The sequence below is a fragment of the Uranotaenia lowii genome, chromosome 2 (genome assembly GCF_029784155.1).
Source record: "Uranotaenia lowii strain MFRU-FL chromosome 2, ASM2978415v1, whole genome shotgun sequence".
Lineage (NCBI taxonomy): Eukaryota > Metazoa > Arthropoda > Insecta > Diptera > Culicidae > Uranotaenia > Uranotaenia lowii.
The window spans coordinates 45536987-45562046 of record NC_073692.1 but is presented as its reverse complement, the minus strand read 5'-3'; the positions used below and the strand labels follow the sequence as shown (position 1 = coordinate 45562046).

At 37.8% G+C, this 25060-nt stretch overlaps 2 protein-coding genes across 5 annotated transcripts in view; one reads left to right on the top strand and one right to left on the bottom strand.

The window, feature by feature from the left end:
* The window catches only part of LOC129743932 (myb protein), a 63557-nt gene that overhangs the window by 322 nt on the left and 38175 nt on the right, over positions 1 to 25060 (top strand). For all 4 annotated transcript variants that reach the window (XR_008736740.1, XM_055736175.1, XM_055736172.1 and 1 more), the window contains exon 2: positions 20723 to 21340. Coding sequence is in view for 3 of the 4 variants with exons in the window: in XM_055736175.1 (XP_055592150.1) it covers positions 21263 to 21340 (78 nt within the window). In the remaining variant the exon portion in view is untranslated. The remainder of the gene's footprint in view (positions 1 to 20722; positions 21341 to 25060) is intronic.
* On the bottom strand, positions 635 to 7156 carry LOC129741339 (uncharacterized). Its single transcript, XM_055733063.1, has one exon. The coding sequence runs from the start codon at positions 7154 to 7156 to the stop codon at positions 635 to 637; it is 6522 nt and encodes a 2173-aa protein (XP_055589038.1).

Genomic DNA, 25060 nt, shown 5'->3' with positions numbered 1-25060 from the left:
TGTATTATTTGGGAGAGTGTGCGTGACAAGCCTCAGAACGGGAACATTGAATGAAGAGGTTCAGAGTGGAGTCGGAAGGTACAGAAAAGTGCGTGGAGTATGTTTACATTGTGGCCATTGAGTGAATAATTGCTCCCGGAGACAATCGACTCCATACATGGTTTGTTGGTGATCATCCGAGGTTTGAAGCTGTCTTTGATAATTTTGAACATGATTTATATATTTTTTAAATAGCTCGTGCATTTATATTGAAACATTAAAACGTCTTTTGAGAAACCTTTACCTCGAAACCTGTTAGTATATTTTCGGTATCCTTTAGCAAAACTCGTTTTCTTATGTGAAATTAGGCTCAAAGCTGTAATATATTTCATGTTAGATACAGGTTAGCTTGGCAATGTGCTTTACTTACATTTAGTGTCCGAAATAATTCTGTATTTTATACACTAACAGAAATCAAGCGTAATCAATATTTCACCAAAAAAAATGCACAACGTGCTAGGCAGATTGATGAAATTGATATGGATGGAACGGATATAAACAAGGTGATATAAATTATAGCAATGAGAGTTGTCAGTCGATTATCCTCTGAGTGGTTCGCCAGCCAGGGGCGTATGCTTGCGCAACATCCTCCCCCTCATGTCGCTAGAACGTCCGGTTCGGCGTCATACGTAGCTCCCACATCTAGCAGCGCAAGTTTCGAAACTGGTCTGTTGAAGATGCCTCCAGTCGTTTGCACATCTGCTCTCCGTGATACACCGTCTTTTCCCGGATATGTCTTCAAAACACGACCCCTTAGCCACCGGTTTCTAACACGCTCATCCACAATAACCACAAGTTCCCCAGTGTGAATTGGCGGAACATTGTCGAACCATTTGGTTCGTCTAGTGATGGTCGGAAGGTAAGATCTAACCCATCGTTTCCAAAACTCCTGAAGAACTCTTTGAATGTAGTCCCAGCTCATTCTGTAGGATCCGTTTGAAGGCAATGGTTTTTTACTTCCTTGACATACTCCTTTTGAGCTGAGCATGAGGAAATGATTCGGAGTTAGTGATTCTTCCTCAGCAGTCTTTAACGGGATGAAGGTTAATGGTCTTGAGTTGATCATGTGTTCTGCTTCGACGAGTACAGTTGCTAGTGACTCTTCATCTAGTTTGTGTGCTGTCGGAATAGTTTCTAAAGCTGTCTTTACGGATCTCACCATCCTTTCCCAGCAACCACCCATGTGGGGAGCTGCCGGGGGAATGAAGTACCACTGTGTTATGGTGTCGGTGAAGGTGCTGCCCAGTTCTTCATTCAGTTCTTTTAGTTCAGCTTGCAATTCTCGACTGGCGCCCAGAAAGTTTGTTCCATTGTCAGTATAAATTTCTTGTGGAGCGCCTCTACGACCGATGAATCGACGGATAGCTTTCTTACAGGAATCAGTAGATAGGGAGGCTGCAACTTCAAGATGAACGGCGCGGACGGTTAAGCAGGTGAACAGCACAACCCATCGTTTAACTGCTGCTCTTCCTATTTTAATATAGTATGGTCCAAAGTAGTCAATTCCTGTGAAACTAAATGGACGAACGTGTGGTGTAAGTCTGGCTTTCGGCAGTGGACCCATCTTCGGAGGGCATGGACGAGCTTTGTAAACCCGGCACCACATGCAATGTTTGTTGGAAGTTTGCTGGACTAGAACCCTGAGTCTAGGAATGTAGTATCTCTGGCGTATCTCATTGACCACAGTTTCGTTGTTGGCATGTCTGTGATTCCGGTGATACCAGTCCAGGAGCAAGAACGTAATTCTGTTGTCCTTCGGCATTATCACAGGATGCTTAGCATCGTACGACAACCATTCTGCTGCTTCAAGCCTCCCCTCGAGGCGCATCACTCCAAACTCGTCTAGAAAAGGATTTGCCGAAGCGATTGAACTGGATTTAGAAAGTTTCTTCGTGATAGTCACGTCGTCTTTTTTATTGTACATAAGAACTGCAATTTCATCAGAAAATGAAGTTATTTGTGCTGTCTTCCATATTACGCGCTCAGCTTCGATGAGGCATTCAGAGTTCAAATCAATTCTGGGGTTCTTTTTAGCTTGTCGACGGCAATTCACGATGAAAATGCATACATAACCAATACATCTTAACATTCGTTCCCACTTCGAAAATCGAAAAACGTCAAATAATGGTTCAACTGGTTCAACTATCGTGTGTACAGCCACAAGTCCCGGGCGTAGTTCCTCGTTTGTTTCTCCCTTGGATATTTGTTTATCATATGGCCAATCTTCTTCAGCATCATAAAGGAATTCAGGAGCATTGAACCATCGGCTTTCCACAAGAAAACACGGACCTTTCCCCCATTTCGTAGCTTCATCTGCGACGTTCAATCGTGTCGGGACCCACTTCCATTGTTGGATATTCGAAAAGCTAAGAATTTCGTTGATTCGGTGGCCTACGTACGGACGATAACGGCGAATATCGGATCGAATCCATGAAAGGACTGTTGTGGAATCACTCCAAAGGAATGTGTTTCTAATTTGCAGAGAATGCTCACTTTCGATATTATTTTTCAATCTAGCTCCCAAGACTGCAGCTAGTAATTCAAGCCTTGGAACTGACAGAAGCTGGAGAGGTGCTACTTTCGTTTTCGAGGACACAAGCACACATCTAACGCTTCTTTGCTCGACGATCCGGAAGTAAGCGACAGCAGCATACGCTTGCTCGCTAGCGTCAACAAATACATGCAGTTGAAGAGACTTTAAATATTCGATTTCGTATCCAGGGAAGTAGCAACGAGGTATAACAACTTTTTCCATTTGTTTTAAGACACACAGCCAATGTTTCCATCGACTGAACAATTCTGGTGAAATCTTTTCGTCCCAGCCGATCTTCGCGCGCCAGACGTCTTGAATAATGATTTTGCCATGTATAACGAAAGCAGATATCAGGCCAAGCGGATCGTAAATACTCATGACAACCTTGAGAATTTCCCGTTTTGTCGGAACAGTGCCCTCTGTAAGGATCTTGATAACGTCTTCACGAAAGTTTAGTGAAAAGGAAAAAACATCTTTTTCTGGATACCATACCATTCCTAATAGCCTCTCTGCAGTATTCTCTTTATCAAATTGTAGACTTTTTACTGCGTTTGGTTCTACTTGACCTATAGTGTGAACGACCGTTTTATCGTTTGACATCCAGTTTACGATTTGGAACCCTGCTTTGGAATGGATATTAGTGATCTGTAGCGCTAACTCCACAGCCTCCTCAGGCGTATCTACACTAACAAGGCAATCGTCAACGTAGTGTGATTTCTCGATTGCTTGTGAAGCTTTTGGAAATTTTGTGCGATAGTGAGCAGCATTGATGTTCTTCACAAACTGTGAATGGGCTGGGGAACAGGTCGCACCAAATATGGCGACATCCATCACCATAGTTTCAAAAGGCATGTTTGGATAATCTCTCCAGACGAAAAGTTGTGCACTGCGGTCGACTTCCCTTATCAGAATTTGGTGGAACATTTCTTTAATGTCCGCCGAGATTGCCACCTTTCGCTCTCTATACCGGAAGAGTATCGCAAGAAGAGAAGAAATCAAATCAGGGCCTTTCATCAGTGTCGAGTTCAAGGAAACCCCGTCAACTTTTGCGGCCGCATCCCATATTAGGCGCACCTTGTCTGGTTTTTTTTCATTCAAGACCACACCTAGAGGACAATACCAGGTTCGTCGTAAATCGAATTTTCGCATCTCTTCTGTAGTCGCTTTGTGAGCGTACCCTTTAAGTTGGTAGTCGGCTATTTGTTGTCGTACTTTTTCATAAAGGGATGGATTTCGTGCAAGTCGTTTTTCAAGGCACCTATGACGCCTTTCAGCCATTGGTCTGCTGTCCGGAAGCTCGATATAATCATATCGCCACAGCAATCCTACTTCAAATTTTCCATTGGGTGTCTGTTTTGTTGTTTCGTTAAGAATTTTATAAGCTCGTTGATCGTCGGCACCTTGGACCACTGGAGCCACTGTGATTCCCAGACTTTCAAATTCAAAAAATCGTTGAACGAATGCGTGCAGATCCTCATCGTTTTGTTTTTCGCACATATGCATTTGGTGTTGTAATTGTAGATTTGTATCTTTCAGGACTGGGCCAAACACGGACCAACCGATTCTCGATTTAGTGGCTATTGGTTCATTGACTCGACCTTCGCGCACTTTAAGTGAGGTCAGAAGATGTACGTTGTTGAGACCTATTAATATGCCTGGAACAGCAGACGAGAAGCTTTTCACATGTATTCCATGCAGGTGTTGGTAATGGCTTTTTAATTCATCAAAGTTCAAGCTCTGTTCCGGGAGCCCCAGGGATTCTACCGTGTAAACCTCTGAAACAGGAAGACATTTCGTGGCACCGATTCCTAAAATCTGTAGTCCTACCAGGCGTGTATTTGATAAGGTTTTGTTTACACCACCAGTCCACTGTATACACAACGACGTAGCGATACCTTCGGCTCCGATCTTTTCTGCAAGTGCATTTTCGATTAAGGTTACTGAGGAACCATCGTCCAAGAAAGCGTACGTTTCGACTTTTCCCTTAGGACCGATTAGTGTAACGGGAAGCATTCGATAAAGGACAGATGCTGATATTTTGCGATGAATAGTAACGACGGCCGTTGGAGATGAAGGCGACGGATCATAATGCAGCAGCTTGTGATGCCGTTTTTGGCAGTTATTCACACCACACGTTTCCACTCGGCAAGGCCACCGTCGATGTGATCTCAGGCACCTACTACAAAGCTTTCTTTCTTTTACCAAGTTCCATCTTTCGTCTAGAGAAAACCTTCTAAATACGAGACAGTCTGCAACGTTATGGGTCTCGTCTTCGCATGCCACACACGCCGATCCTCTTTCCCTATTCGACGATATTTCTCCGTAGTTATTCGTCTCCACATCCGTAGATGTCGAATGCACGTTGATGAATCCCTTGTCCTTCTTCTGCCGTTCATCTTTAGGAAATTTACCGACCATATTGCCAGACATACTGACACCACTAGCGGCTGAAGTGATCCGCTCCATGAATCTTCCGAAAACAGTAAGGTCTGGATTAGGGATTAGTTCTTGGAAAAGCGCCCAGCTAAACATAGCTGTTGGTGGTAACTTAGCAACAAGCTCTTGAAGTAAGGTGGGGTTCGAAAGATGGTTCTCTAAACCCACTGCTTTTAAATGGCTACATAAATTCTGGACCATTAACCCAAATGATACTAAAGTTTCCATTCTATCACCCTTTGGCGCTGGACTTGCCCGAACCTTGCATACCATGTGATGAACTATTTGTTCAGGTTTGCCATACAATGTCTGAAGCGTGTGGATGACTTTGGGAACCGTCGACGGATGTAGGAGAAAACTACTAACAGCTTCTTTAGCAATCCCTTTGATGCTTCGTTGCAATCTCAGTAGGTTTTCGGATTCTGAGTAACCACACACTTCTGTGGAGTTACGATACGTGCTGATGAAAAGTGGCCAATCCATTGGATCCCCAGTGAAGACCGGAAGCTCTTTGGAAACATGACGAGCTGCAAGCTGCTGTACGGTTGGCACCGAAGGATTAGGCGGGACTACATCATAAACATTTCGAAAGTCGGTTGCCACAAAAGCCGGATCTGTCGCGTGTGGTTGTATTTGTGGAGCGGAGGGTAGCATGAAGGAAAACGATGGGTCTTGACTACTTAATGCATATTCTTGAGATCGACCACCCATAGGGCTAATTAGACATGGATCATTGCGCAATTTTGGACCATTGCTTGGATCAAGTGGGAAAGCGAAACTTACCGGTGGCTCACTGCTTACGGGGTAAAAGTTGTTACCTGTAGATAACTGCTGAACGGCGTCCTCGTATGCATGGTTGTTACTCACTCTCTCCGTTACATTAGGACCAAGGGCTGCACTGACAGGCACAGTCTGTCGACGTTCGTTGGCCTCCTTTAACTGTTTTCTCAGCTGTAGTTCTACTTGAAGACAACGTTGGAGTTCGAGTTCCTGCTGTTCTAGTGTCGTCCGTTGCTGGGCATGGATTTCTGCTCGCTCTTGATCCAATTGTTTACGTAACCCGGATTCGAACTGGTCCATGCGTTTTTGGTCCTCCAACCTTAGCGCTTCCAAACGTTGTATTTGCTTGACCAACTCGAGTTCTCTTTTTCGCCTCACGTTATTCTCTTCTTCATGTTGTTCTCGTATTTCGTTTACCTTCCTTTTTCTTTCGGTTTCCATGCGCCATTGCTCAAATGATGGTGGTCTTGGAACTTTAGGTATGACACCGGACAATCTGCAGGTTTCTTGCGCTACTTCTTTCAACAATGAAACGTAAGGCTGAATATTCACCGACGGAATCTGTGGTGAAATGTGTATCGACGTATCTGTGGTTCCTTCCGATCTATCGTCAATACGTTCGACTACCGATATACTACCAGTAGTTAGTACTGTATCATCTTTTCGAAGATTGCCAATTATCCTTGGCATAAACGGGGTGGATGTAGTTTCGGAGAAAAACTGTGGATTTTCACCCGTTTGCTGCACTTCATCGAATCCTTTCGGGTTATTTCCAGTACTCTGCGATGTTATTTGCGATTCGACCCATTCAGCGACTCTGCTGGAATTGAACCGATTACTGTTCTTTAAGCTCCGAATTTCCTCTTCATCTTGCTGCTTCAGCAATTTGTATTTCCGCGACATGTATTTTTCATCTCTCTCAAGCTGGTCTTTGGCAGCCTGTTCCTGGAGTTTCCTTTCCTCCTCAAGTTGTTCAAGATCTCGGGAAATGCGTATCCGTCGAGCACTACTTGTTGTTGACTGTCTAGTAACTGAGCTTGGAGGTGGCGGCGGTATACGTGGAACACACATAGTACAGCGATGAATAATCATGTGGGCGTTCGCAGTTGTAACTTTTGCGCAGGAAAAATGCTCCCAACGCTCACAGTCAATGCACTGTACCATGTATCGTTCAACATCGTTCCGGCGATCACATGCTACGCAATCCTTCTCATGACCACGGTTCGTGTCCACGAAGCTGGGCTCGAACTTCTCTTCACTCAAGGGTATTCCTTCGGCTTGCTCATTAATTTTGGGGTTAGCTTTCACGAATTCCTGTATCGCCTTGGTTTGAGATCGAGTTTTTCTAGTTTCTCCTCCGTGGCTCATGGTGATGCCGGCAATTCGATAAATCTTTGAGTTTCTGTTAGTATATTTTCGGTATCCTTTAGCAAAACTCGTTTTCTTATGTGAAATTAGGCTCAAAGCTGTAATATATTTCATGTTAGATACAGGTTAGCTTGGCAATGTGCTTTACTTACATTTAGTGTCCGAAATAATTCTGTATTTTATACACTAACAGAAATCAAGCGTAATCAATATTTCACCAAAAAAAATGCACAACGTGCTAGGCAGATTGATGAAATTGATATGGATGGAACGGATATAAACAAGGTGATATAAATTATAGCAATGAGAGTTGTCAGTCGATTATCCTCTGAGTGGTTCGCCAGCCAGGGGCGTATGCTTGCGCAACAAAACCATTAGATCGATAAAACAAAAAACTTCGTTGGCTCAAGATAAGAACATGGAAACAGAATTTTTGGTCCAAAATTGTGTAATTTGATAGATAAATTGTAAATAATGTTGATAGGAATTGACACAGACATGAATGCCATGTGAATGGTAAAATGTCTTAAATAAAAATAATAATAATAATAATAGAATTTTTGGTGCCTATGTTTTGTCAGATTTTGTCTTATCACTTCTCTGGTGATATGGCTTTCGTAAGTTTTAAAATCAATCAGTATTTTATACAAACATCATAATAAAAAATCATAATATATGTAAAACAATAAAAACTGATTTTGAATCTATTAACCATCTTATATTCGTTGAAGGATTTGGATGTTTTCTAGATATTCTTACTTCATGAAAAAGGAATGAAATTTCACAGTTTTCTGTAAATTCTGATATATCCTCATAGCTCTTTACAATTAGCTCATTTTAACCTAAATATTTAAAAGGTCAATCTCACTCTTAAATATTTTGCAATTGAAAGTTTAAGAGCAGTTCATTATTTATTGTTAGGAGTACGTAAGCCTGTCAGTTATAAACTATAGTTCAGGTTAAGAATATGCAATATGAGGATTACACTAGTTGATGTTCTAACAGAGGTGAAACAAAACCAAGATATAACTAAATACTATAGGTATCTCTAGAGTGCACTATTTAGTGATTCCTTAAAGCTACGTATGTTACTTGACTCTTTCGAAGAATGCTTTTTTACTGCTGATTGTATAGTGTGGCAGGAAAAATATTTAGTTCTGTGGTTCCTAGCAAGCTGAAGATGCTCAGTGAGATAGTCGGAAAGTTGGTTGCAGAATCCTTGTCGAATAAAGCATCCAACACGAAGATAGTAGTTGTCTAAAAGAACTCGATCTAAGATACTTTCCCTTCTTTTAGATCAAAGATGAACCTAGAGGCCGTTTTGAAGCTACGCAGCAGTTGGTCTTTGAATACTACTAGGGAAGAAGATGACATCTCCATGTAGGAAAATTGTAAAAACTACTGCCTGGACCAGCTTCAATCGAATCGGAATTGAAAGTACTGACTGGAATCTACGAAACGTTTTCAAAGTAAAGTATACTTTAGAGACGATCTCGTTGGTTTGGTTTTTCCATGTGAGATGGTTTTCATAATGAGGCCGAGGTTTTTAAAATTTTACTGAAATTGGCAATGTTTGATTGCACAAGGTGATTCTGGCGCGTGGAGTCAATGAGCAGGGCTGGTAGCGAGTCACTTTTTAGTGACTTGGTCACTTTTTTTGGGTCAGTCACTAAAAAGTCACTTTTTTCATCATTTGGTCACTAAAGTCACTATTTTCCGAAAAATGGTCACTTTTATCACCAAAAGTCACTTTTTTCACCGATAATAAACCAATGAAAGAGTAATTTGAATTGCGCGTGTTAATATTGACGATAGTAACGGTAAATTACTTGATCAGTCAGTCAGAAATGTTTTAAATCATTTAAAATCTTTAGAGAAGTTTCTGCACTTTCTTTTTACAAAAACTCAAATCAAAAACATTTTATTCAAAAATAAAAGTTTTATATGAATTAATGAGCTTTAAATAGAATCAAGTTTTTTTTTACACTTTCTGCAGTGATGTCAAAAATACTTGTAATGACATTTTCCCATAATCAGTTATCTATCAATTTTACTAGTAATAAACTCTTTATTACCAAAACTAAATGGCCGAATTTGACAAAATTTCTAGTTGAGGACACTATTTACCAAATCAATAATTGAAAAAATAAGCACCAAAATGGTTATGATGAAACATGTTTATTGAAAAAACTCTTCCTGAAATGTTTTTAAAAGCTAATCTTTTTTATTTCCATACTGTTTTTTCAATTTTTTAAATAAATCTACCGAATTTTATTGTACAGTTTTTTTTTCAATTTTATAATCAACTTGCCGGATTTTTTTTAATCAAACTTTTTAAATTTTTAAGATATATTTTTAACAATTGTTTCCTTGTTTTTAAATTCTAAATTTTCGTGTTCTTTAACTCCAAATTTTAAATAAAAAAAAACATAATTTCAACCTTCTGTTCTTTCAGGACCCAATATTTTAATCAAAAAAGACAAAATACTCAGAGCTTGTAATTCAAAGCTTAAAAACCTGCGATTGAAACTTTAAAAACTTTTTATTAATATTTTTTATATGAAATCATATTTTTGGATCGATCATGATTTTTAAATTAATCTAAAAAGTTTGAAAAAGTAGCAACTTTCAAAATAAATTGTGCAGTGTTATTAACAAAAGTTTTGAACTCATTATTTTTAATTTTTTATCAGTTTTTATCATTCACATAATTACTCATTTTCTAACATTTCTTTGTCAGTAGTTGAACATGGAGGATTTTACTTTATTAAAGGTTTTATGTCTGGCTTCTATAACTGGCACTTTTAAAATAATTATAAATATATTCTTCTTTTCATAAAATTAAATTAAAACATCAAACATTGAATAAATTCTGTTCAAAATTCATTTCTTATTCAGTAATCGGTAATTTACATTTTAAATCGTGATTAAATATTATTTGTTCAAATTAAAAAATTACAGCGGAATTTCTCACTAAACTTCCAGTTAAAAATGAGGAAAAGAATTCCAAATTTAGATGAATAAAAATTAACAATTATTATCATTTTCCTAACATCTATTCATGCTAAGTTTTGTACAAGATTTGACATTTATTTTAGAATTCAGATATTTTTTAATTTTAAATTTGCTAAGAAATTCTTTTGAAACTAATTTATTTCTTACTTTCTTGACTTATCGAAAATTTGAAACATTCATTGTAATATGTTTCCAAAATTTTGTTTATCAGTCATTTTTTTAGTTTTTGTGTTGAACATGAGTGACAAATGGTGTAAGAAAACCCTTTCCTTTTCAATTGTTTATTTTTGGTATTGTTATTAATTTTATCTAAATTTGAATTTTGAAAACCCCCCCGGAAGGGTCCATCGCACGGTCCTGACTGGTCACATTTTTTGTACTTTAAAGTTATTTTTTCGTTCTACATAGTCACTGTTTGGTCACTTTTTTCGGTCCTCAAAGTCACTATTTGGTCACTTTTTTTCAAATTTTGGTCACTAAAGTCCCTACTATTTCATTGTCAAACTGCTACCAGCCCTGAATGAGCCACTTTTTGAAAACACAATCGTTTGCGTTTTCTTTGAGAGCGGCAAGATCCTTGTTGATTTGTCCTACTAGTGAGTCAATATTCGACCACTGACATAGACTTGCAGGTCGTCAGCGTAGAGCTGCTAGTTACATTCTGGTGCGGACGGTAAGTTATTTATGTAGAGGCTAAACAACAGGGCACTCAGGCAGGTGCCTTGGGAAGTTCCGTCATTTAAAATTCTTTCGGGAGATTCACGATTCGGACTTCAGCATCGGACTTTTTGATAGCGTTGGTTCTGAAATGATGATATCATTTCGCAAGCAGGAGATGTAAATCGTCATTCATTTTCTAGCTTAACATTTTTCGAAGAAAAAGACAATAAGTATTCGAATTGTGAACTGACAAAAATTAAAAAAATGACAAACATGCCAAAAATGACAAACATGACACAAATGAAAAAAAAAAACGACAAAAACTACAAAAATGACCAAATTATAAAAATGAAAAAAAGAATGGCAAGAATGACAGAAATGACAAAAGTGACCTAGGTATGACAAAAAAATGACAAGAGTGACAAAAATCACAAAAATGATACGAATGACAAAAGTCGCAAAAAATAAAAATGACAAAAAAGACAAAAGTAACAAAAATGAAAAAAAAAGACAAAAATTAGATAATTTACAAAAAAAATGAAAACAATGACAAAAATCACAAAAATGTCAATAATGACAAGAGTGACAAAAATGAAAAGAATGATAGTTACAAAAATGATAATAATGGCAAAAATGACAAAAAAAACGAAATAGACAAAAATAGAAATAGTGACAAAATTGACCAAAATATCAAAAATGACTAAAATTACACAATTGACAAAAACGACGAGAATGATAAAAATGACAAAAACTACAAAATTGACAAAAAAAGACAAAAATTCAAAATTGACAAAAATGCCAAAAATAGCAAAAATGACGAATATGGCAAAAGTAACAAAAATTTTAAAAAAGACAAGAGTGACAAAAATTTAAAAAAGACGAAAATGACAAAAAATAACAAAATTGACAAAAAGAACACAAATGACAAGAATGACAAAAATTACTTAAATGACAAAAATGAATAGAATAACAAAAATGACAAAAATATCAAAAATAGGAATAAACAATAAAAAAGACAAAAATGACACAAATAAATAAAAAGACAAAAATGATAAAAATGACAATAATTGAAAAATTTCAAAATTGACAAAAATGACAAAAGTGATAAAAATGATAAAAATGGCAAAAATAGCAAAAATAGAGAAGTAACAAAAATGAAAAAAAATGACAAAAGTGACAAAAATTAAAAAAAGACGAAAATGACAAAAGAACACAAATGACAAGAATGACAAAAATATTAAAAATTGGCAAAATATAATAGAAATGACAAACGGAAAAAACAGCAAAATGACAAAAATTTAAAAAAATTACAAGAATGGCAAAAATGACCAGAATGACTAAAATGACGAAAATGGCAAAAAAAAAAAACAAAAATGCCAATAATGACAAGAATGACAAACATTACAAAATTGACAAAAGTAACAAAAATGAAAAAAATGACAAGAATGATGAAAATGACAAAAACTACAAAATTGACAAAATAACAAAAATGATAAAAATGACAAAAATTATAAAAATAAAAAGAATAACAAAAATTTAAAAAATAAATGAACATAAATGGTGAAAATGACAAAAAGGCAAAAATGAAAAAAATTACAAAAGACTAAAATTTAAAAAATGACAAAGAATATCAAAAGTGACAAAAATATCAAAAATGACCAAACGACAAAAATGACAAAATGATAAAATTGACAAAAAGGACAAAAAATAACAAAAATTCCAAAATTGACAAAAATTAAAAAAAATGACGCATAAAAAACCAAAATGTCAAAAATGAAAAGAAAAATTAACAAAAATGAAAAGAGAGACACAGATAAAAAATTGACAAAAATTTCAAAATTGACAAAAATTAAAAAAATGACCGAAAAATGACAAAACTGGCAAAAAATATCAAAAAAGACAAAAATAAAAACAAATAAAAAAAAAATTCAAAAAATGACAAGAATGACAAAAATAAAAAAAAAATGATAAAAATAGCAAAATGACCAAAAATAACATTAAAACAAAAAAGGCTGAAAATAACAAAAATGACATTTTCGTAGGTGATGCAGAGAGAAACATGAGGTTTCAAAGAAGACACAAATAAAAAAAAAGGACAAAAATGATGAAAATGACAAGAATGACAAAAATAACCCAATTGACATAAATAAAAAAATGACAAAATAAATTTAAAAAAATGACAAAAAGACAAAAATGACGACACAATTGATAAAAATGACAAAAATGACAAAAATGAAAAAAAATTACGAAATTAACAAAAATGACAAAAAATTCCATGAATTGATTTTCATGCTTTTGGATTCAATTATTTTTTGTAACTGTCTAATTTTTATTTATTAGCTGCTTAGTTTGACCTGTATTTTTAATCAAATTAAATTGATTTTTGTCCATGTAATTTTAAGACATTTTTCAGAAAGACATTTTTTTAAATAGTAGATCAGTAATTTTAAAAACCTATCATAACATTACGTTCATTTCAGCCTTTTTTTGTTCTCAAAAGTTATTTGGAAGTAAGCTGAACTTTATTTTTTCCTCCACACGGAACGGCAGATGTTTTGTTTCAAGTATCTCTCTCTGCTGTCGTCGGCCGGTATCTATAATATGCCATCAATTTCCTCGTGCCTTTTGCTTGCTTGCTTCCTTGCTTGATCGGATCAGGATAGAATCGGACCATCAGCAGCATGTACGCGCGACGAATTTTGTCCTCTCGATCAAGACACACACCACTGCGAACACCACAGACAAGTATAGGTCCCCGAATTATGGAACAAAACAAAAACCGAGGGATAGAGCTCTTTCCAAACCATCTGGAAAAGGACTCGCACATCATATAGCTATACTTCATCCCCTTTTGTACGGATGGAATAGCACTGCACGCTGTTCTCTTCTGCGGATATTAATTAGAAGTGTTTGTGTAATAAACACCACCATTCACATACGAAATAGAGTTTCTGATGGCAAGTTTTATACTTTGTCCTCTACTACCATGAACTTGAGTTTATTAAATAAGTGCCAGCATAATGTCTGGCAGAAAGACATCACTTTGTCTTCTATAAACATTTAATTCTTGAAATCTAGATTTTTTTTGTGTAATTATATTTTTCTAGGATTTATATTCTTCACATCGAAAATCTATCTTTTGTAATCGAAAAGCTACAGAGAGGTTTTATTCTCACCTTCTGTATCATCGTCTGCTAGCCCGGATATCCCGGGCCGGTGTCGTTGTGAAAGTACTCTACGCATGGCAAGGGTCGTTCACCATATTTGATTCGTCCCCTTAGTCTCGTCACAGAGAAGAAGCATTTGAACCTTTTGCAAATGCAACCGTGAAGTGGCAGTGGTAGAAGCAGCAGGATCAAACTTTCCCGAGTCGGTGATTCTAAACCTGTTCGTTTTCTAAGGGTAGGAATTTAACCGATCGTCTGTGCCTTGGTTGACTCTCGTTTGATTTGTAATTACACCACAGAACAATTCCATTATTTCTTCCGATGTCTCCGCTGGAATCGACTTCGCCTGTTTCACTTGGTTCAGCCAGTACGTCATTATCTTTATCCAGGACCTTACAACAACCGGCTCGGAATACCACCTGCAACCCTTTGTTGCAGATTTTGCTGATGGACAGGTCGCTAGAACCACTCGTCTCAATCTCTCGCCGCCATCACCGCACACAGTGCCTTTCCCTTCGAACCTCCTGAATTGTTTGAAGAACGTTGCCTTTCAGGACAATTAGCTGCACAATGGCTAGGTTGATTGCGGTTGAAACAAACAATGTTAATTCTCGCACCACCAAATCGAGAACCAGCCTTCGCATGTCAGGACCTTGCTTCGTGTTCAGCGTACTCTAATAACCGCAGCTCGTCAACGGAAACTTCACATCTTGAAGAATCTCCGTTTTGATAGAGTTTCTTTGACCAAACTTCTCTAGGCCAATTAACCACTTGTAAATTAGGGTAGAAATGATAATTCGAGGAGTTTGAGCTTGAGCTTGAGTTTGCTATCATCTACGGTCCACCTGCGACCCCTCCTGGCCAATGCATAATGCACTCCGTGATTGGTTCCAGATAATCAACTTTACACAATGAATCAAATGAAAGGTGCTGGGAACAAGCAACACAATCTAACTATGCAGTTTTGACAATCTCATTCTTTAATATGAACCAATAATGAAGCCGGCCAAGTCCATGTAGTCGATAGAGGGAAAGGAAGTGCAGCACATGTGATGATTTGTTTTGCGGAGACCGGCTGTACGCCATCCACAAATCTCACGCTGAGTGTTAGAGGGTTGAGGTAATATGGCATGGAGCGTAATATGGCATGGTAAGCGATGTGACCAAGAAGATCCTAAGCTCATATGCTCCTAAAACTCCTAAGTTTTTTTTATTAGAAATTAATATTTTTCTCGGGTTAAGACCTGCTTCGTACTATTTTTAGGGTAAAGCTATTTTAATGAAAAAAAAATCTTTTTTTTTCGTATTTGAACATTATAGAACAAAAAAAAAAATCATCGGCAATGTGCAATGCGCTTCGCTAAGGGTATGAACGACGGATTTAAAAATTAGTTTTTTTGGTATTGTACCACAAGAAGGTTTTGGATCTTCAGGATCGGGCCCCACCAGTTTCGATTTATTATTCCGTGCACCTTCAACAGTTTTTTCAAAAAATTCAAATGTTCGATTGCCAATTTGGTTTTCTTGAAGTGGCGTCGTGTACTTTCGATCATCTACCATTCTTGATAGTAAAGTTTTGGAAGGGACCGAAGCAGAGCCGCACAAAGTTTTAAGCTGCTGAACGATCAGATCAAAACCCATACGAAAGTATTCTCGCGATAAACGCGAGATCAAATCAAGTAATAATTGCGAATTGTTTTCTTGTACGGGGTCTTGTGGGACAAGTCGCCTCACTCTCATGTGGTAGTGTACAAGGCGAGAAAGCATTCTAGTTCGAAAATGTTTTGGAAGGTTTGTTAGCAAGGGCTACTCCTATCTGCTGAAGTTGGTATGGCATATTCTCATAATCATCTATTACTCCCACATGCGAAATTTTTAGGGCATCGTAAGAATTCTCGGACCGTAATATATTACGTAAAATTCGGCAACGACTTTCAACTGAACCTCCAATTGATTGGTCACGAATGAGGAGCTCATAGTTTAGCTCTTCTTCCTCAAGATCATTTGCATTAATATGATACTGTTCCATTGTGTATCTAAAATTTTAATCACAGATAATTCCTAGAAATATATTTTGTTGAATACTTACTAAATTAACCTATTAAATTGAATTATTAATTAACTGGATGGAGAATGAAAAATCAACACATGTATCTCAAATTAAATTAAAAAAAAAACTAAAATTATATCCACAGAGAACAGACGTACAAGCTCGAACAAAAAATCTTCCAAAAAGTGTGTAAAATTTCAAATGCTGACATTCAAAAAATACGTTAAATTGACTTGAAATAGTGCGCCGTTCTATTGCGCCGTTCAAAAGTTACAAATCAAATTTTTAGGTGGCCAGTTTTCGAAAAGGCGCAGCCAAAAAACAAAAAAATTGTTCAAAACTATCGTTGGAAATTTTACACAAGTTTCGTTGGCTAGCTTGTCTGTTCTCTGTGTTATATCTTCCAACTAATAAATTCAGTAATCCAAATACTAAGCGTAATTTCAGAAATAATTCACCTTTAAAAAAAAAACAATATAAACCTTTCGGCCCCACGTTGGGCGCCAAATGTAACGGATATTTTTGTCTCACCAACAATGTCAGCAATTTATTTTAGTTTTTTTTAGTTTTTTTCCGGTAGGATTTTAACACAAGACTTCAAACATACTCGATCCCAAATCCCAAAAACAGAATAAAAGAATTAATTGAGAAGTTCTGCGAAAATGAATCGGTCTAACAAGAAAACTTGAACGCAACGACAAACACTTGGGTAGAAATTTGCCTAAGTATCGGGCGCTCTCGAAAGTAGAACAGATTAGAAAATTTCAGTTGAGTTTTCGCATATATTACTTTTTGATTTGGTTGCCTCCTATCTAGTTCCCTATTTCTTAATTTTTAGATTTACAATGTGGTGTGTTTAGTAAAGTCCTTTTGGTAGGTTTGTACTCACCCCACGACTAGCGTAGGTGGGATTTCCTTGTGGACAGGTAGGTCTGATGGGGTGGTGACGGATTGTTCCCATGAGAGGTGCATTTTGACCATTATTGGTGGAAGCATGCGGAACAACCAGGAAAAATTGAATGCGAAGATTTCTGGGCCTACTGTTAAAATAAATAAATTCTAAGATTTGAGGACATGATAAGTCGTGTAGTTTGGTTGAAGCATAAACTTAAATAAAAGATTTATTAGCTACCGAGCATGTAAGCCAAGTTCATTGTTCATTTTTCCAACTTTGTGAATTAAAAATATTTCAAGAAACCCTCCTTTGGTTTCTCAAATCAATTAAACGATTATTTATTTTTGTAGTATTCCGTCTCACGACATAACTTGACGAACATAATTCGTAAAATTCACTCGGTCCATGGCAACCGTTCTCCAATTTCTCGGACATCCCACATTCGCCAGATCACGCTCAACTTGGTCTAACCACCTCGCTCGTCTCGTTTCTACCGGATTCGTAGCGAACACCTGTTTTGTAGGACAGTCGTCCGGCATTCTCGCAACATGTCCTGCCAAACGTATCCGGTCAGCCTTCACTACCTTCTGGATACTGGGTTCGCCGTGGAGTCGCGCGAGCTCGTGGTTCATCCTTTGCCTCTACACTGCGTTCTCCTGCACGCCGGCAAAGATGGTGATCTTTGATCGTCGCCAAAGATGAATTCTTAACACTCGTCGCTCGAATTCTCCGAGTGTACGCAGGTCCTCCTCGAGCAATATCCATGTCTCGTGCACGTGGAGAACAAGCGGTCTAATCAGGCGTCATATACAGCAGGTTACACTTCGTGCAAGGGCTAAGTCTTCTCGATCGCAGTTGCTTGTGGAGTCCATAGTAGGCACGACTTCCGCTGATGATTCGCCGCCGGATCTCACAGCTGGTGTCATTGTCTGCGGTCACCAGTGAGCCGAGATAGACAAAATCTTCGACTATCTCCAGCTCGTCGCCGTCGATCGTGACTTGTTATTATTGGACAAGCGGCTTCGGTCGGTCTCGGATCCGCAGGCCAGCATGTACTTCGTCTTGGATGTATGAATCACCAACCCAATCCTTCCTGCTTCGCGTTTCAGTTTGCGGTAGACCTCCTCCACCGGCGCAGATGATATGCCGACTATATCAATGTCATCTACAAAACAGATAAATTGACTGGATCTGTTGAAAATCGTGCCTCGCATTTCACCCGCAGCTCGTCGAATAACACCTTCTAGCGCGACGTTGAACATCATGTACGATAGACCATCGCCTTGTCGAAGCCTCTTGCGCGATTCAAATGAACTCGACAATTCACGCGAAATCCGCACACAGCACTGCGTTCCATCCATCGTCGCCTTGATCAATCTGCTCAGCTTCCCGGAGAGGTCGTTCTCTTCCATGATAGTTCGTCACGTACGATCGTGTCGTATGCGGCTTTGAAGTCGATGAATAGATGGTGCGTAGGGACTTGGTGTTCACGGCATTTTTGGAGGGTTTGCCGCAATGTGAATATCTGGTCCGTCGTTGACCGTCCCTCAATGAAGCCGGCCTGATGACTTCCCACGAATCTGTTTGCTTGTGGCGTTAGGCGGCGGAGTAGGATTCGGGACATCACTTTGTAGGCTGCATTTAGGACAGTGGTCGCTCCTTAGTTCTCACAGTCCAATTTGTCTTGAAAATGGGGCATATTACCCCCTCCTTCCCTCTTCCGGTAGCTGTTCTGTGTCCCAGATCCGGACCATCAACCGGTGTAGACAATCGGCCAACTTGTCCGGGCCCATTTTGATGAGTTCAGCTGCGATGCCATCCTTCCCAGCCGACTTGGCTTCCTTAACTTCATTCATCGTTGGGAGTGGCTCCTCTATGTCATTGACTACGCCGGTGTCGTACCTTCTCCCATCGTCTTGATCTCCTGCATGTGCGCCGTTCAAGTGTCCATCGAAGTGCTGCTTCCACCTTTTTATCACTTCACGATTGTCCGTCAGGATGCCCCCGTTTTTATCCCTGCACATTTCAGCTTGCGGCACGAATCCTTTGCGAGATGCGTTGAGTTTCTAATAAAACTTTCGTGTTTCTTGGGCACAATGCAACTGCTTCAGCTCCTCGAGCTCCTCCAGGCGGCGTTTTTTTCTCCTGGAAAATCGCTGTTTTCGACGGATGCCTGTTTGCCGTCTGCGCGGCATTCTCTTCGTCCATCACCCTCCTAAACTCCTCGTCGAACCAGTCGTTCCGTCGAGTTCGCTCCACATAACCGATGACGTTCTCCGCAGCATTGTTGATGGCTGTCTTGATGATATCCCAACAGTCCTCGAGAGGGGCTTTCTCAAGCTCGCCCTCTGACCGCAGCTCTGGTAAATGGCACGACCATTTGGGTACGTTCGTACCATGGAGCCCTTCCAGCATATCTCCAGCAGCGCTACGATGTCGAATTTGCGGCTTTTCAATTCTTTGGAGAGCACGTGGTTATTACCCAAAAAATTAAGAGGTTGTTCCATGTTCCAAGTTTTCAATCGCTAGTCCCTTTTCGTCGTTTGGGTCTTTGCCGATTTCCATCCGAAATTTGTTGTTCGTTGTTCGTTGCTTGTGTTTTTCTGTAGTCACGGGCTCGCAAGGCCCGCAGCTTACTCCACTATCTCGCAGAAGGACTGCTGTTTTGGGTCCCGAACACCACCAGGACGTTGTTGCACTCCGCAGGCCGCCCCTGACGTGGAGAACATACGCGTACCGATCCCCCCCTCTCTGTTTACATGCCACCAAAGCATACACCGGGGCTGGGTACCCATCTCCGCTAAGGTTGCTCGCACCCCAGCTAGCACCACGGAGAGGTAGAGAATCGGAGTTGTAAGACAAGAGATGATATGACCACTACCCGAAGGTTGGATGTATGGGGTCTCGAGTTGCACATTGTCTACCGTTCGCCAGCCACCAGCCACTCTGACGGCCAGTCATCGAATTCGAACCCAAAAGTTTTTCTAGCCGGTACCAGATACCGGACTCAGTACGCCTTGCAACCAAAAACCAGACACGCGCCAGCCTATCCGCTAGACCATCTTGACACATTCCACGAGATTGTACCGCTCACAAGTGATTTTTATCCGTTCGCGTATTGAAAAATATCAAACTCGTCAATCATTTTCATAATTCAAATCACACAAAACTTAACGGAAAAAAGAGAAAAACATATTTTTAGCATGTTTTATATAATTTTGAAAATTATAAACAACTATAATTTTTTAATGGCCAAATTATATTTATTTTGAAGGGAATTCAACTTGCGACCGTGTGCTACTATTTTTTTTCATTTTCAAGTAAATTAAGTGACTTCTAGAATCTAGACCTTAAGGTTGAAAATGATTAATATAACACACTTCGACATATACTAGAATATTTTCCAGTGGTGATAGAAAGCCGTTGGGCTTTCCTTCAATCGATGAATTCGAATTCGAATTATTATAAAAAATAGACCTCCGATAGATAGATTCGATTTTATTTCAAGCAGAGCTTGACATCTCCTACTAGGATGATCTTACCAGCAACCATGTGCCAATTTTTTCCGGCTAAAAAATAGTTCCATGTTCCATTGGAAGTTCTTCAGCAGATCCGGCGCCTATCCCTTCTGACCTTTTTATTCAAAAAACAAACCTTGTGAAAGTGTATATGTATGACATACGTATGTGTGCGAACCTATAGGTGCAAATGTGTGCTTCTCAAGGTTCCTTGCACAATGCTCTCCCATTAATGTAATATTTTCATGCTGCTTTCCACAGCTAGTGTTTATTAACAAAAAAAAGAAAAGAAAAGAAAAGAGCATGTCCCTGATCGGAAGAGTCGGATCACAAATTTGGAAAAGAGTGTGCGTAGTTGAATAAATTATTCCCCGACCCCCGAAATACACTCAACAACAACAAAAAAGAAGAAAAGAGGTCTGCCGCTCGCTCAAGACGAACAACAACAGATGGTGAAGTAGCAACCAGCCACCAAAGGCACAAGGCATAAACAAGAAGAACGGGCCCATTCTCGAAAATTTTAAGTGTCGGAAACCCGCGCGTGTGTGAAGGAAGTGGTGACTGAGGAGTCTGAACCTGAACCCCATGACTGCTCGTTGGTTTTTTTTAAATTTTGTTCTGGAAGTGTATGTATTAGTGTTATAGTGGGGTGGTGGTTGAAGATCGTCGTCCGTCCTTTTTTTGTTGTTGGCTCTCTTCCGGGGTGATTTTGGATGAAGTGAGGAAGAGAAGAGCCACCAAGGCGTCGACGACAGCACAGAAGGACTCATCGTGCTCCATCATCATAGTCATTCGGCGGCGATGGACACCTCGGACGATGATCTTTCCGAGCACTCCCAGGGGGATAAGTCGAACAAAACACGGTGGACTAAGCATGAGGTAAGTTCAGTTTTTGAGGACCACATGGATGGTTAAACCTGCCTATTTTAGAAAATTTTAGAACAGGCTAAAGAACTTCAAAATCTTTTTTTTCGAATTTCGAGTTAACAAAATATTTTTTTCAATTGGTTTTAAAATACTTTTTTCTAATGCATAGATACATAAATTAACTTTCCTTATTTTCTAATACAGGAATGTTTTCTTGCTTTGGAATGTTCATCCTTTGGGATGATTAATCCTTGCTTTAGAGTTTCTGTGTTCCGATAGTCATTTTAGCCTCATTCGTCCCTGAAATGTTTACCCGTTACAGTCCCTGGAATGTTGATTTTACACTCTTGGCTAAAGCCGATATATCTCTCTTATTTATAAACCAATTTTTACCAAATTTATAGTTCTGGGAACCTTGTAATGTAACTCAAATATGTTTCTCAGACAGTATTCTGCAACAATTCTTCAATTTCCCGTTATTCTAAGTCTAAGTAAAAAATATCCGAAAAAACATGCTTCGAGAAAAAGACTGTAGATCAGTTACGGAACGCTAAAAAATGTCAAAAAAGCTGAAGTTAGAAGCTATACGTTGCACATATGGATTTATATTTTTGATTTTTTTTAAATATTATGATCACAAAAAATGTAAAGAAAAGTGGTGTAAAAACCGTACTTTTCAATCAATAAACCGTCAAAATAGTATAAGTTACACCACATTTATTTTGGAAAGAGGATTGAAAAGTTGACGTGATTTTGCACATTTTTGCATTTTTTGACAGTCAAAATACGAAACACAGAATTTTTGACTAATTTTCAAAAGTAGCTGGTTTTTTAACTTTTTGTCAATTCACCCTTTTTCCAGATTTTGAGTATATTAACTCAAGATTCTCTCAATAAATTTATATTCACTAAAAAGTCAATTTCCTAGTGGTGTAATTACATAACGATGCGATGCTCTACAAAAATATGACACTCCTGGCATAAGATCTCTCTTTTTTCTGATCCGAATTTTACAAAATTTATAGTTTTGAAAACCTTGTAAGAGTACTCAAATATGATTATCAGACAACATTCAGCAACAATTCTTCACAAAATAAGCAGCAAGACTTAGTAAAAATTTACTTTGTGCATAAGAAAGGTGATGTTAGAAGCAATATGTTGCACATGTAGAAAAACGTTTGGAATTTTCTTTAAAGATCATGACCATATATTTAAACCGCCTTTAAAAACGACTTTATGCTGTTTGAACAAAATCTTTTCTAAACAAGATGAAGCGCTATTTGTAAGCCTATTTTTTTTTAAAGATTTATAGTTCCATTTGATCTATTTAGGGGCTGTTCAAATATTATGTAAAGCAATTTTCGGTCATTTTCAACACCCTCCCCCCACCCCCTACGTAACACATTTTTATCAGATTTTCTATCGAAAATGTACAAACCGTAACAAACTGCTTTACCCCCTCCCCCCTAAACACGTTACGTAATATTTGAATGGTCTCTTAGCTAGGTCTTTTGCGTCTCTGTTTTATTTATCACAATATACAGCAATATAAGATACAACGTTCTTAATTTTTCTTAACACTAGAAGGACTAGTCAAAATGACTGGTAAATCATGGTATATCATAATATTTTTAACTTTTTTCTTTTGAAATTATTTTGTTATTTATTCGATATCATTTTTGTTATAAAATGGAAATATTTTTTCACCATGGGTGCACGGAATCACCTCATTTTCGCATAGTTGACGAATGCGTGTATGTCATAAAATGAATATATCAAATAATTATCAAAAAATTAAAACACATTATCAATTTAATTATAAAATCATGTTAGATGGCTGTGAGTATTGACCATGGGTGCACGGTTTCACTTCAATTTTGTTTTAGTAGATATTTCCTAGCATCCACCGCTCTGAAATTTTTCAACTTGTTGCCTATAAATTATACCTAATATTGTAGGTTTCGAAGCATACTTTTTTTTATAAGTAGAGCAATTTACCATGGGTGCACGGATTCACCGCCATTCATCCAAAATCAATTTTTTTGCATGCTAAAGGTAAAGAAGACTTTTATAGATTCAAATGAAAAATTGTGTTAAATACATGGTTTTTCACTACACGGATTCACGGATTCACTGCGTTTTAATCAAATATTGGACTTTTTGCAAATTTTGAAAAAGCATTTTTACAAACCTTAACTAAACCAAAGTCGAAATCATGTCTTTCATGTCGAGACATAATGATTTAAATAACGATTTTTATTTTAAGTTCCGTTTTTTCATTCCTGAAAAAGAAATATTTAAATGTTATCTTGAAATAATAAATTTATTTATTTATTTTTAAAACACAGGTTTTTGCAATCGTATATTTACCTGATAAGATCTGATCAACATCCAAGAAATTGGAAAACGGTTACCATGGACCGAGTGAATTTTAGGAATTATATGCATCAAGTTATGTCGTGCGACGGAAAACAGTGAAAATATTTCAAATACCTATCATATCTAACGCAAAAGTATTTTGTGTTCTGAAGCAAGTTGAATACTATTTATTTTTATATAATTTTCAACGGCGAATTTACAGCCAATCCGTGCACCCATGTTGAAATATATTAGCGCCGATGTGGTCTATCAGATAGGCTGGCGCGAGTCTGGTCTAGGTATGCCAGGCGTACTGGGTTCGATTCCCGGTATCGGCAAGAAATCCGTGTATCCGTGCACCCATGGTGGATAACCAACATATGAAAAATATTCCGTGCACCCATGTTGAAATATCATTTAAATTTTTCAGTTTCATAGCTGATGTCTTCAAATTTGAATAAATTAGTACACAATTCATAATTATTTTACTAATTCTAGTTTAGTATAAAACATATTTATCACCTAAAACTACTCGATTTCTCGAATGTATTAAATCTAACATAACTTTTACAAATCTTGATGAAATTTCGCCAAATTTTGACAGAATGTTTGATTATAATTGAGCAACAAAATAGACCAAAAAAATTGGGAGTCAAGTGCTTGAAGCGCCACACAGCGATCAATTCGAGAACTTTTTCTACAAATTTTCATGACTTCGCATCGAAAATTAATAATTTCATTACGAATGACACACTTCTGCCCACCATAAATCAACTAGGGCTCATTGTCTTGAATGTAGATTGCAAATGAAACCAAAAGCAAGAGAAAAAAAATTATCTTGTTTGAGTTATAGGGTTGTGAATTTTACCAGTCATTTTGACTGGTCACGGTCCGAGTGTCCATGGCGAAATTTTTCTTGCTTATTAAAAGAGCTAGTGAAATAAAAAATACACAGTTTTGTAGAGATTCAAAATTCATGAAAAGTCGTATTTTTTGAGAATTTTTAGAGCGTAGTGTTTTAAAGATATTCAACAAACAAAGTATCCAACCAGTCATGCGGTCTTTCTAGTGTTAAAGTAATACAATTTTATAACAGTTTAAAAATATCGACATTTTTGAAAGCAACTAGGTTGATTGTTTATTTTGCGTTAATTTCATTAGAAGCATCTGTTATTTTCCCTTTCTTGTTCATATAAGGGTTTGAACTCGAGCAACGTTGATTGGGCTCACTAATTCGTTGAGGCCAAAAGTTATTTATATAAATATACTGAGTGAAGAAAAGTTTGACATACATTTTTTATACTTGATATGTTTTTATTAACATCTTTTCTCAGTTTATGTTACGTTATGTTATCTCAAAAAGAAACAATTATC